Source organism: Lathyrus oleraceus, chromosome 2, assembly GCF_024323335.1.
Source record: "Lathyrus oleraceus cultivar Zhongwan6 chromosome 2, CAAS_Psat_ZW6_1.0, whole genome shotgun sequence".
Taxonomy (NCBI): domain Eukaryota; kingdom Viridiplantae; phylum Streptophyta; class Magnoliopsida; order Fabales; family Fabaceae; genus Lathyrus; species Lathyrus oleraceus.
Window position 1 is genome coordinate 38744268 of NC_066580.1, and position 13907 is coordinate 38758174.

Genomic DNA, 13907 nt, shown 5'->3' on the forward strand with positions numbered 1-13907 from the left:
TTGGTGCTGTTAGTGAGATAAACTATATCCAATCCAACACTCTGTGGAAGAAAGTTGTCGTTTCTGTTGTGCTGAAAGGTTTGAAGTAATGCGCATTGTTTTCATAACTTATGTGTTTGATAAATTTATATATTTTGCATCACTGAATCCCATCATATATTATTGTTTATTTATATTGCAAAATAGGGGTAATTGCATAAATTGCAATTTATGGGAAATCTATGGATCAAAATTTTTGGCTTACTACAATGATCCTAAAAACAATGGAGCTATTGTAATTCTGCTCACTCATGCAATGGTAAAAGATGGCCAAGGTATTACACTATCAGACTTTATAAATACATAGCTGATTTGTATTTTTCATTATACATTAAATAATTTTTATATTAATTATACAATTTACAGTGTCAAATGCATGGAGTGGTTCCAAATTGTTGATAAATGAAGACATCCCCAAAATTCAAGATTTTATGTCTAAGTATGGATTTTATTTATTTATTTATATTCAGATTATTATACATAATTTTTAATTTCAAAAACAATCTTATTTCTATAGGTTGCCTACTAATGAACAGAAGGAGAAACCTACTCAATCTGCAAAATCTCTTTCTAATTGGTCTGGTGGTTCTCAATATTCGCCAGTAGAAAGGTTTGTTCATAATGCGAAATGTATGTCCTTAAGTCAGTTCTGCAAAATCAAACATGTAAGTTGAATACTATAGAGCCGAATTTATCTTTACTATTACAATTATATTGTTTGCTTTTTGAAATTAATATCATTTTTGATTTGCTTTTAGGAAACTTTATGTGTTACTGTAGCAACCACATTGAAATTTGCTGTCTCAAAGTATGGATGGTTTTATTATGGCTGCACAAGGTGTTCTTCGAAGGCACCTAATCCTAAAAAAGCTTATGAATGTTCATGTGGGCAAAAAGTCGAACAGCCTATACCAAGGTACATATAATCTAGATGAATTGCAAATAAATTTGGTAATGGATTTGTTATTAATCATATTATTTTCTTCGTTTAAAATACTATAGGTACAAGATTGAGATATATGTTAGCAATGGTGAATCAAAATATCGATTTGTATTCTGGGATTCCGAATGTGCTGCTATACTTGGAATGACTGCTGAATTTATGCATAACTCTATGGTGGAGGTACATTGTTATACATAAGTTAAAATGTTAATAGTTTATCGAGTTGTAAAGTTCAGATTATCACTCATGGTTGATATTTTATTTTTCCATTAGAATGGAGAAGATGATCCAATGGTTTATCCTGATGAGCTTGAAATGCTGTTGAATAAGAAAATGGCTTTTAGAGTTAAGGTGCAGCCAACGTTTTCCCAAGCGTCTGTTTGGAAGCTTTGTGATGATGAAGCCTTTGTTAAAGAGATTGAAAATGACTACATAGTAGAAGACGTATAATATTCACTTAATTCATGTATTATTTAAACATTTAACAAGTATAATAAATATTCGATGTTTCAATGTGCAGAATCAGTCTAAAACTGAATATGCAAAGTTGGTCCCTAACAAAGAAAATTTGGAAACTTCCGCAATAAGTATCTTCATTTGTTAACATAATAATTTTCTATGATAAATATTGTATTATTATAATTCATTTTATATCTGACAATTAATTTTTTATATTGCAAGCAAACATTATCTGCATCTGGTGAAAATGATCCAGAATCAATCATTCTAATGACTCCGGCTAAGGATGTTGTAATTGCTGACAAGGGTGAAGAAGTTGATTTTGAAGCGTCTGGCGCTACGCAATTATCAGGCACCAAACCATCCAAGAAATTAAAGATAGAACCATCTTCTTAATTAGAATTTTCGGAAATTTGATATTGAAATATATTTATGAACTTTTTAGCACCAGAATGAGTTTAAGTATGAAGTTGTTAAGAACATGATATGTTTTGGTTGTAGGATGTGTTACTTTTTTGAAGTGTTTATTTTGTGGGATTACAATTGACATTTATATTTCATGTATGGTTTAAAGGATGATAATGAGTATTTAATTCATGTGTGTGAAATTATTCAAAATCCTATGTTGTTATGTTGAACATTGTGTTTTGTGTGTTCTTTCAACTACAAAATTTATATGAGTATCATATCTTCAAATGTTAATAAGTATTTTAGATTGATAACAAAATACGTTGTCATCTTATGAAATATGTGTATACGACTAAATTATAAATAGATTATTGCATGTCATGTTTGGTTTCAGCATGCCTAATGGTGTTAGAAATTAAAAAAACAATTACATAAAAATTTATTATGAAATCCTTCAAAACTAATTATAGAAAACACATAGAAACACATTTTTTTACAATTTTTTTCAAAGTCTAATACATATGTTAAAATTGCAGGTAGTTCAGAAATGTTGGAGCAATGTTTGAATCTTGCATTCAACTGAATTAAGGATTTATAAAAAAAACAAGGTATAATTATCATATACAGTGAATTGTCTTTTGATTGGTAATGGAAAATCTACATTGTTTGTTTGAAATGATTAAGTTAAGCATGCAACTATACTTTTTACCAATCTCACGTCATCATATATAGTATTATAACTCAACATATTTAAATTATTTATTTGCCAAAATATAGTTGGGGGTTGAAATGAATAATTATGTCCACGACCTCCTTTCTATTGGCTAGGTTAGTGAAATATTAAAATAATTCAGCCGTAAGATAATTAATGTTATGCATGATTTATAATAAATCAATAAGAATATCAATTCTTTATACATTTAGTTGTACAAGAAAATGATTGTAAATAATTAAAGTGGGCTAAGAAAATGGGCCCCACTAAATCCCACTATATATTATATAAAATATAATTAAAAAATTGATTCAAATATATCAAAATACATTAAAAGAGAGTTTTTCATTGGGTAAGGTGATGTATGATATGAGTAATTTCCAATGGGTGAATTATTTTATGGATTTGGGATAAAAAGAGAATTTTGAAATTTTGAATTATGGTGTGGATTTGGAATAAGAGGTGGATTTCCAAAATATGGGGTGTTTTGTTGATTTGGGATACAAAGAGGACTTCCATCATTTTGCATAAAATTGGAGCATGTGTTATGTTGATTGAGGTTCATTTTCAAATGAAATGTGTACACAAAAAAATTAAAATTAAATAAAATAAATTGGTCAAATTTAGACTAGATGTGAGTGAAAAATGTGATAAAATAAATTACCTATTTATACTACTAAAAAATATTACCGTTATTTTATTGTTGTTGCAATCTTATCATTCCAAAATGAAATCAATATCCTGAAATCAAATTAGTTATTATTGTAGTTTTTTAAGGTTGCGGGCAGGTTTTGAATCATCACTTCCTAAAAGGTTGCGGGCAGGTTTTGTATAAACCCAGTTTTTTAAGGACCAAAGAATTGTACGAAGTTAAATCATTTTTGTGGCTGGACTTATTTCTCACAATTTTAACTAAAATTGTGAACCTTTTGTTTCAATATCTTTTGTTGCATTAAATCTTACTGTATCAATTGCAATTAATTTCAACATTTGGTAGTATTCATTACTATATTTTAAAACAAATGAGGTTCTGGTATTTCTTTTACATGGTTTATGTATTTTGGTTAAATAATCATTTATTATGAAGGTTAATATTTGCGCTTTTATACCTCAAATTAGTAACAGATTGGAAAATTTCATCCATTACTAAATAAATATATTTTTATTTCTTATGTCCAAAATCTCAATGATAAATGGAATGTTTATTCATAACATTAACAATGGAATGTTTATTATATATCAATATATCAATAAATTGTAAAAATATTTTTGTATTATATTTTTTGATTATTTCCTTAATATAGTATACAAAAAAATTAAGCAAATTATATTACTATAAATTAATAATGTTTTACTTTATTATGTCCCAAACTGGAAAAAGTTATTTGTGGAAATTTTTTGAACCCATTTATTGATCATTTAACATCCATTACATTAAAAAAAACTTTTATGCAATAAATTTGTGTACGTTGATCCAACCATATATATATATATATATATATATATATATATATATATATATATATATATATATATATATATATATATATAAACAAAAAAATATATTATATTTTAATTTTTTTAAAATAAATTATTGCACTTGCACGACCCGTGCGAACGCACGTGTCCTTTACTAGTTGTTGTAAAAGTTGATTCATATAACTGACCAAATTTAATGGGATAAATTTTGATTAATGTTGTTGTTTACCTATTGATTGAGATAGGTGCGATTTACGCCTTAATAAATTTTCATCTTAAATGCATTTTTAATCCCCTGTTTTAATATTCTTAATTTTTTGCACCCCTTTAAAAAAACAGTTTTCTGGTCCCCCATTATTCACATTCCTTATTTTCTTTTGTGGTCTTCCATCACAAGGCAGGATTTTAGTGACGTGGCAAGTATTGTTTTGTGCCACATATTATAATATAATGTCAGGTCACTATTCATTATTAATTAGAATTTGATAAATATTTTTAATAATGTAAATACATTAAACTAATTAATATTTTCAATTTTAATTATTATGTTGTATTAAAATAAAAGATATAAATTAGAGGTAACATTTGTTTGCGTTCTCTTCAGCTTTCATTCATCTTCCCCAATCCTAAATTTGGTTTCACTTAAAAAGGTTGGGTAACTTCAAATTTTGGGTTCACAACAATCTTTGGGCGTCTTCATCTTCTCCGATCGCGGTTAAATGTCACAAAGCTCACAGTCAAGTTACAGAAAGGTTGTGCGGTACATTCAGGGAGAGTGCAAATGTGGATTGGAATCTCCATTGGTGACTTCCTGGACCGAATTGAACCCATGTCGTCATTTTTACGATTATGGAATATATATATAAGGTATAGTGTTGTTTTCTTTTATTCATTTTCAACAATTTCATATTCTTCAACGCTTTAATTCCCAACGTCGTGAATTTTTTCTCTAAATCCAGCTCCAAGGTTATAAGAGATGTAAGTATTTTAGTTAGTTTGATGAAGAAATGTCACCAAGAGCCAAGGAATTAATATCTAATCTGAACCATAAGTTAAGTGAGGAAAAGTTTAAACTAAATGTTGTCAAGATCAAAGAAGAAGAAATGAAGATTAAGATGAATTTAATGAAGAAGATAATGAAGTTGTTGCTAGACCAAGATTTGGTTCTGCATCTATATCTTGAGTTTTGATGATAACAATGTTGTATTTGTGTGAGAGAAATTTTGGTACCCTAATGGTTTATAATTGTGTAGTTCTAACAGTCAGTTTTGATTCTGATTCTATGACGTGCAACGTCATCAGTTTCTGAACATTTTGTTCCAAATTCCACTTTTGTGCTAATCATGAGAAGCTCGGAAAAATATCAAGTTGTTGCTGCAATATTCTTTCTGCTTTTATGTTGTTTCACTCCTGAGAAGTTTATGAAGAGACGTTATATTGTTGTTGCAACGTTCTATCCATTTCTGCTTCTGGACGTGACTCTGATCGTCAAGCTTTTGAAGAATGGCAAGCTTCTAACGTTTTGTTACTTAGCTGAAGATTCTGAAGATTTCAAGCCATGCGTTGAGGTTATCAAGGTTTTGATTGAAGATTTTGAAGCTCTCAAGCCAGACTGTTGACGTTGTCAAGGTTCTGACTGAAGATTATGAAGTTTCTGAATCCAGCTGCATGTTTTCTTCATTTCATGCTTCATCAACTTTCATCAGAAGCCAATGAATTTGAAGATAAGATCAATTGGGTACGTGATTAGATAGTACATAGTACAAATCAAATATTCTTTCCACTACCTGATATCGTGGGCAAGGACAATACTATACATCACACATGTCACTGAATGACAGTACGTAGTATCACTCCTTTCACCTATCCAACAGTGGGCAGCCACTCTATATTGGTATCCCCATTTTGCCCTCCAATAGTCTCTTTTCTTATGCTATTTAAGTGGGACTTGGAGACTTGAAGAAAAAGTTGAAGCGCTACAACAATTTGACAAGTCTATTTCTTTATGAAAAGTTATCAATTTGTGTACACAGTTTTTCTTTATTTGTAATTCATTTGTATATAATATGTTTGTCTAGAAGTGACTTGTAACATACAATATATTATTCAAATAGTTTGTTTGATTTTACTTAAGGAGACTAGGATATAATTGGATCCTTGAGAAGACAAAGAAGGTTGTTATTTGTGATTATTGTAATCAGATGATTATAGTGGATTAAGTCCTTATGTATAAGGCAAAATCACATTGGCGGATGGACTGGAGTAGCTTTGAGTTTCAAGTGAACCAGGATAAAAATATTTGTGTTTTATCTCTTTGTTATTAACATTTAAGTGGTACTCTTGAGTTGAGAAAAAGCTTTTGTGTTTAAAACCCACTTCACCCCCCCCCCCCATTTCTTGTGTTTTTCACACCATCAATTGGCATCAAAGCTCCGATTCTGATTGTGATAAAAGTTTATCACCAGTTCACCGTGTTTAGTATCGATCCAGTTTGTGTGAGAAACAATGGCCGCTGTTAACGTTGTTAACAATAAGTTTGTGTGATGAATTGGGTTTTGGTGGCACAAAGCCTAAGAAAAGGAAGATGTTGATGAACATGTTTGTGGCAACCTTGCTGGTTTTGGTGCTTGGAGTATATGTCAAAAATGCTATGTGGTCATCATCATAAGCATCTCAAGGAGAATCAAATAAATTTTAATATCACTTACATTTCAATTTCAATTCTGGTAAATGCATAAACAACTTCAATAAAGGAATAAAACAATGAGTTTGAATATATTTGTCTATTGTCTTTATATCATATACAAAATATGATTAAAAATATTGACTGTGGTACTTAGAGTATCATATAGAGACCAAACCAAATTCATATCATTTTTGAAAATTTGATATTCAACTTTGTGATCGATTAATCTAAAAAAAATTATTTTAATGTTCAATTGCGAAGAATTCGTTTAAAGACGGTGCATATTATTAAATCTGAAGTTTTCATTAAAAGACCGGTATATGAAGATTGTGTAAAGTCATACTACTAAAATGTTGATAAAATAAAGTATTGGATTGATGGAGATGGCAAAAATGAGAAGTAAGATTGTGATTGATGGCTCAAGTTGATGCTAGTCTTGTTATTGAATCTTGCTAACACAATGTTTAACTTAAAATGGTCGAAGACAGAGAACATCATTTGCATGTTTCGAATCTCATATTGAACACATCCATGTCCATTGAATATAATGATACCCATAATCAATTTCAACCATCATTTTGGAAATGTTAGCTATGTTGTTATCATGATTTAAAAATAGGTGTCAAATATTTGTCATTGATATAAAAAGAAATGCAATTTAAAAAAATACGGACAAATATTTACACTTGATAAATATATATTAAAATAAAAAATAAATATTAAAATCACATAATTAATTTCACTTCAAATGTGTAAAAACTAATATTAAAAATTTATACATTTATTCAAAGTCGATAATTATAATCACTTCATCCAGTTACGTAGAAAATACTTAACCATTTGATAAATAAATATGTTTTGTTTTATGATTTATACTAGTAAAGGACCCGTGCGTTCGCACGGGTCGCGCAAGTGCAATAATTTATTTTTAAAAAATTAAAATATAATATATTTTTTGTTTATATATATATATATATATATATATATATATATATATATATATATATATATATATATATATATATATGGTTGGATCAACGTACACAAATTTATTGCATAAAAGTTTTTTTTTAATGTAATGGATGTTAAATGATCAATAAATGGGTTCAAAAAATTTCCACAAATAAATTTTTCCAGTTTGGGACATAATAAAGTAAAACATTATTAATTTATAGTAATATAATTTGCTTAATTTTTTTGTATACTATATTAAGGAAATAATCAAAAAATATAATACAAAAATATTTTTACAATTTATTGGTATATTGATATATAATAAACATTCCATTGTTAATGTTATGAATAAACATTCCATTTATCATTGAGATTTTGGACATAAGAAATAAAAATATATTTATTTAGTAATGGATGAAATTTTTCAATTTGTTACTAATTTGAGGTATAAAAGCGCAAATATTAACCTTCATAATAAATGATTATTTAACCAAAATACATAAACCATGTAAAAGAAATACCAGAACCTCATTTGTTTTAAAATATAGTAATGAATACTACCAAATGTTGAAATTAATTGCAATTGATACAATAAGGTTTAATGCAACAAAAGATATTGAAACAAAAGGTTCACAATTTTAGTTAAAATTGTGAGAAATAAGTCCAGCAACAAAAATGATTTAACTTCGTACAATTCTTTGGTCCTTAAAAAACTGGGTTTATACAAAACCTGCCCGCAACCTTTTAGGAAGTGATGATTCATTACCCTGTAAAAAACAATTACATCCATATAAACAAATGTTAAAACATAATGTATATTTTATACAACTCATTCAATAAAATTCTAATAATAAACAACGACATTTGTTGATATAATATAACTAATGAAAAACTTACGTTCTATAAGTTTTCAAAAACTTCTTTGAACACGACGTTTGTTGTAGAATTCAATGGATGGTTATCCTTGTCATGGATTAATATCTTAAGCCCTTTTTTGCTTTTGACCCTTGATATTGCAATATATAGTTGACCATGACTAAATACACTTCTAGGCAAATACAATCCAACATAATCCAATGACTGACCTTGAGATTTGTTAATTGTCATAGCATAACATATAGTTATGGGAAATTGCCTTCTAGTCATTTTGAATGGCCACGAAGATTGTGTTGGAGTCATATCCATTCTTGGAATATAGATAACCCCTCCAATATTCTTTCCAGATATAATCTTTGCCTCGATAACGTGGTTTGCCAATCTTGTAACTATAAGCCTTGTTCCATTGCAGAGACCTTCAGGTTGATCAATGTTTCGAAGCAACATAATAGGGGTCCCAATCTTCAATTTAATCTTGTGGTTAGGTAGACCGGAAGTTGTAAGTGTATTCAAAAATTCCGGGGTCAAAACATCAAAAGCTTCATTTCCTTCACCGTCAAAAGTGTCTACAGAATCTGAACTTAAATATTCCTTTTCTTCACCTTTGGGAAATTTTTTGAAATTTTATTATTATAAATCTATGTTAGTACATATAAATATATGAATGTATCTATAAATATGTTTACAATGGATAACGCATACCTGGTATGAATCCCAAAACGTATTGATTTATGATGTCAACCGTTTCAATTGTTCCTGCCAATATAGCTTTTGATTGCAAAAATTCTGGATTCTTGTAATTGTTAAGAAAATTCGGATATGTTTCACTAACAATGGCTTCTAGTGGATCATCATAGTTAGAAATTAAGAAATCATTTGGAATAGGAATATCCGTGTAACCATCGTTAGGTTCTTCCAATTTCCCATCGCCAACTTTTAATATCCAATTAGAAAACAATTCTAATTCAGATGTACTTGAAGTATTGCCGGCTTGTTGGAGTCGCATGTTCTTTGTAAGCTTCAGCACAACACAATGATCCCATATGTATGATGAATTTATTGTAGAATGTATTATATCTGAACGGCTGCCCCTTGGTACAACTGGTAATATTTGCCGAAAATCTCCACCAAATACAATTACTTTCCCTCCGAATAATTTGTCAGAACAATTGGAACGCCCCATTATGTCTTTAAGGGTTTTATCAAACGTTTCAAAACAAAATCTGTGTGTCATTGGAGCTTCATCCCAAATTATCAACTTTGCCATTTTTAGTAGCTCTGCACGATCACTACCTTTGTCGATATTACATGTAGAAGACTCCATTGTAGGTATTGGAATCTTGAACATTGAATGAGCCGTTCGACCTCCTGGAAGTAGTAGTGAAGCTATGCCCGATGAAGCAACAGTTAAACAAATTTGTTTCTTTGATCTTATGTAGGAAGCTAGAGTTCTCCACATGTAGGTTTTCCCTGTGCCACCGTATCCATACAAAAAAAATACGCCTCCTTGTTGATTGTTTACTGCTTCCATTATTCGCTTGAATACACCTCTTTGCTCATCTAATTTTAAAAAAATACATAGCAAACATGCAGTGAATAAATTAATTATACATTAAAAAAATTGTAAGATAAAATCATACTTTAAAAGTTAACTTTATAAAATTATGACAAAACTTACAAACATTTAACATATTTACCTGTAAGATTTAAGAACAAATTATTGTATTCTTGCAAATGTTCAGCTGGATTGTAACTCCGCTCTTCGTATATGAGCTTATTTCCCAACTGCTCAACCACATATCCACTTGGATAAGGCATTCCAGCAAATTCCTTTAGACTTCGGCTCTTCCTTTGAAGATTTCGTTCAATCTCAATTAATGTTAAATTCATTATCTCTTCATCCGACAACCTCAAACCTTTATACAATAGTAATTATAAGTGTAAACTATAAAACAAATTTACTTTTAAGAATCAAACAAATAAATATAATAAAAATTCACAATATAGAAAAAATAATACCTCTATTGTTTGCAATTCGCTGTTGAGCATATAATATTCCATCAGCTAAGAGATGACATGTTTTACTCCATACATGTCTTGGCCTGTTAATGCTGCCTGATAATAACATGTGAACAAATAGTAATCTCAAATATTGACCTAAACCCCAATGAAGTCTGATAGTGTAATACCTTGGCCATCTTTTACCATTGCATGAGTGAGCAGAATTACAATAGCTCCATTGTTTTTACACTACGCCAAAAACTGGAATAGACAGCGCCCCTTAGAGGGCGCTTTATTACAAAAGCGCACTCTAAAGTGAAGAGAAAAAATAAGGAGCATACTATTGGAATAGACAGCGCACTTTAGAGGGCGCTTTTGTAACAAAGCGCACTCTAAAGTGAAGCGAAAAAATAATGAGGAAATGGAGGGACACCAATAGAGGACGCTTTATTGAAAGCGCCCTCTAAGGGTAACCTTAGAGGGCGCTTTTAAAAAAGCGCTCTCTATGTCCATGTACATTTCCAGTTTATAAGGCGCTTTTGGAAAGCCTTAGAGAGCGCTTTTAGAAGCGCCCTCTTAGGCCCCCTTTAGAGGGCGCTTTTGTAACAAAGCGCCCTCTAAAGTGAAGCCAAAAAAAATAATAATGAGGAAATGGAGGGACAACAATAGAGGGCGCTTTAGTGAAAGCGCCCTCTAAGGTTACCCTTAGAGGGCGCTTTTAAAAAAGCGCTCTCTAAGTCCATGTACATTTCCAGTTTAGAAGGCGCTTTTGGAAAGCCTTAGAGAGCGCTTTCAGAAGCGCCCTCTTAGGCCCCCTTTAGAGGGCGCTTTTTTTACAAAAGCGCCCTCTAAGGTCCCCTTTAGTAAACATTAAAATTATAACAAATACTGCATGTCTCTTTATTTTCCCTCTCTATAAGCTATTTCGTTTACGTAACTGGGTTTTCTCTCTACTGCGATTACTCTCTACTGCGATTACTCTCGTCCTCCGTTCGTTCTCCCTCCCTCACTGTCATCGTCGCCGTCGCCTTTTTCTGCTGCTGCGTTCACGTTCACGTCCACCGTCACTGTTCACTTTCTTCTCCATCGTTACCGTCACCTTGAAGGTATTTCTCTTCTCCATCGTTACCGTTCACTTTCTTCATGTGTTTGATTAGGGCATTTTCTAAACTTAGTTTTACATTTTGTGCATTATGTTGATTAATGTTGTTTAGGGCAAACTGAGTTTTTTATTTCTGATTGAAAACTGATATCATTTGAAGTGTGTTTGAGCTTGTGCTTGGAAGTTTGATGATTATGGATGCAAGTTTGTTCATGTTCCAAACACCATAAGTTTGCATTGGTCTTTTGCATGCAGTAGGTGTGTGTGAGTTTGTATTCAATAATGATAAAAAAAAAAGAGTTTAGATTGTTGTAACATGAGAGAAATGGAAGGTATATGAATGTGTTCACGTATTGAATCATTGTCTTACTTGGGTCTTATTGAATCATTTCTATATTACAGATAAAATGGCTAACCAAGACGATACCCATGACGCGAATGGATCACGTAACAATGTTGAAAAAGAAATCAAACGAGGATTGACTGTTATGAAGTCAATCATTCGTGCAAGAGACAAGGGTGTAAAATTTGAAGTACATTGGAGTGCTGAAGACCAACTAATTGAGCCTAACGGTTCAATGTTGGCAAGTTACATTGGTTTCCTTGTTCGACAACATATTCCAATTACATGTGATAATTGGAGAAGTCCGGACTTGAAGGTTGGCAAAGAAAAAATATGGTCGGAGATACAGGTACTTACCATATATTGTTATATGTTTTTTTTGTTGACTATTTGTTGACCATATATTGTTATAATATTACTTTATAATAACACACTCCATGTGTATGTTTTTTAGAGATCCTTTCACATCGATGAAAGCCGGCAAAAATATTGTATTCAATTGGACGGAAAAAGACTCTGAGGATTTCGATCCTTTTTGTCCAACAAATTTCTCAAGGATGAGGAAGGAAAATTTGTTGAAGCAGAACAGCCAATGAAGTATGCCGAGATTATTTCAGCCGATGAATGGGATAACTTTGTCGCCAAACGAAGAAACGAAAAATTCCATGTAATGTCTATTAATTATGGTATTATACAATTGTTAAGTTACTTGGTTCTAATATGCCTTAAACTTTTTTATCCAGGAAGTAAGCGACATAAATCGGAAAAGGGCATCAAAACCCGCGTATCCGTACAAAAAAGGGCGTACGGGATATGCACGGTTACAACAAAGAATTGTGAGTATATTCAAATGCTATGAGCTTATACATTGTCACAATATGTTATAATTGATGATCTTATAATCTAATTCAATGTGTAGCTAGCCGAGGAGAAAAGTGACGCAACATCTCTTCCGGAGCACGTATTATGGAAGGCTACTCGGGTTGGGAAGGATGGGGCTGTCATTGAAGCGGTCCAAACTGTTTATGACGAATGTGTAAGTATATGTAACATTATTTCTTTAATTATATCGAAAATTTTGTTAGACATATAATTCATTTTTAATCTCCTCTAATAATATTCCAGGAGACTTTATCCCAAACCTTACCTTCAACCGAGGTCCAGGATTGCAGGAGCGTACTTAGTCGAGTACTAAATGTTCCTGAGTATTCCGGTCGTGTGAGGGGTAAGGGTTTTGGTGTGACTCCGTCGTCATTTTATAAAAAACCAAAAACAAAAAATCCTACCAACAAAGAGGTGATGGAGACCTTGGCGGAGTTAAGGGCACAAGTACTCCAACTGCAAAACGAGAATGCAAGGTATAGAGAGGAAAGGTGCGCCTCCGAGGCAAAAGATACTAGTGACCGAGCTAGTATCAATTGTCAACCGAAATTTCCCGAGGTAATTATATATGTTATTATGAAATTAAAATAGCACTTTTTTACTTGACACATATACACGTTAACAATAACATTTATTATTGGTTTAGGGCATTTCACCTTGTCAGCTGTATCTATCGTCACCAACTTATCGCATGGTTGGCAAGGGAAAAATGCACAACACTTCGGGTGAATTACTTCACCATAATCCCCTCCCGGTGGGATATATGAAAGTTTCGGTTGACCTTGTATTAGATACCGACGCGCTTCTACCATTACCTGACGTTGTTTCAGAGACAACGTTGATGCGAGAAGCAGTCGGATCCTTTGTTGGATGGCCGTCAGATCTAATTTTCCCAGATGCCGAGGTATATATGTTCTAAATGATTATGAATCTTTAGTATTCACATTTCAATTCAGCTACAATTATGATATTTAATCAATCCTTATTACATGGTAATGTTAGACTCCTACAAGACCCACGCAT

General features: G+C 31.4%; 1 protein-coding gene across 1 annotated transcript; it reads right to left on the reverse strand.

Moving 5' to 3' along the window:
• Window positions 1–8580: 8580 nt before the first annotated feature.
• Window positions 8581–10087, reverse strand: LOC127121820 (ATP-dependent DNA helicase RRM3-like). The gene is made up of 2 exons (XM_051052256.1): window positions 9259–10087; window positions 8581–9158 (listed from the first exon to the last, which is right to left on the reverse strand). The coding sequence occupies exons 1-2, from the start codon at window positions 10085–10087 to the stop codon at window positions 8581–8583; spliced, it is 1407 nt and encodes a 468-aa protein (XP_050908213.1).
• Window positions 10088–13907: the final 3820 nt, after the last annotated feature.

Bases quoted from the DNA above. Each gene is read 5' to 3' on its own strand.
- LOC127121820 (XM_051052256.1), bottom strand. From the start codon at position 10,087: ATGGAAGCAGTAAACAATCAACAAGGAGGCGTATTTTTTTTGTATGGA. The intron at 9,159-9,258 runs GTATGCGTTATC...AATTTCCCAAAG, and splicing joins CGTTTTGGGATTCATACCAG to GTGAAGAAAAGGAATATTTA.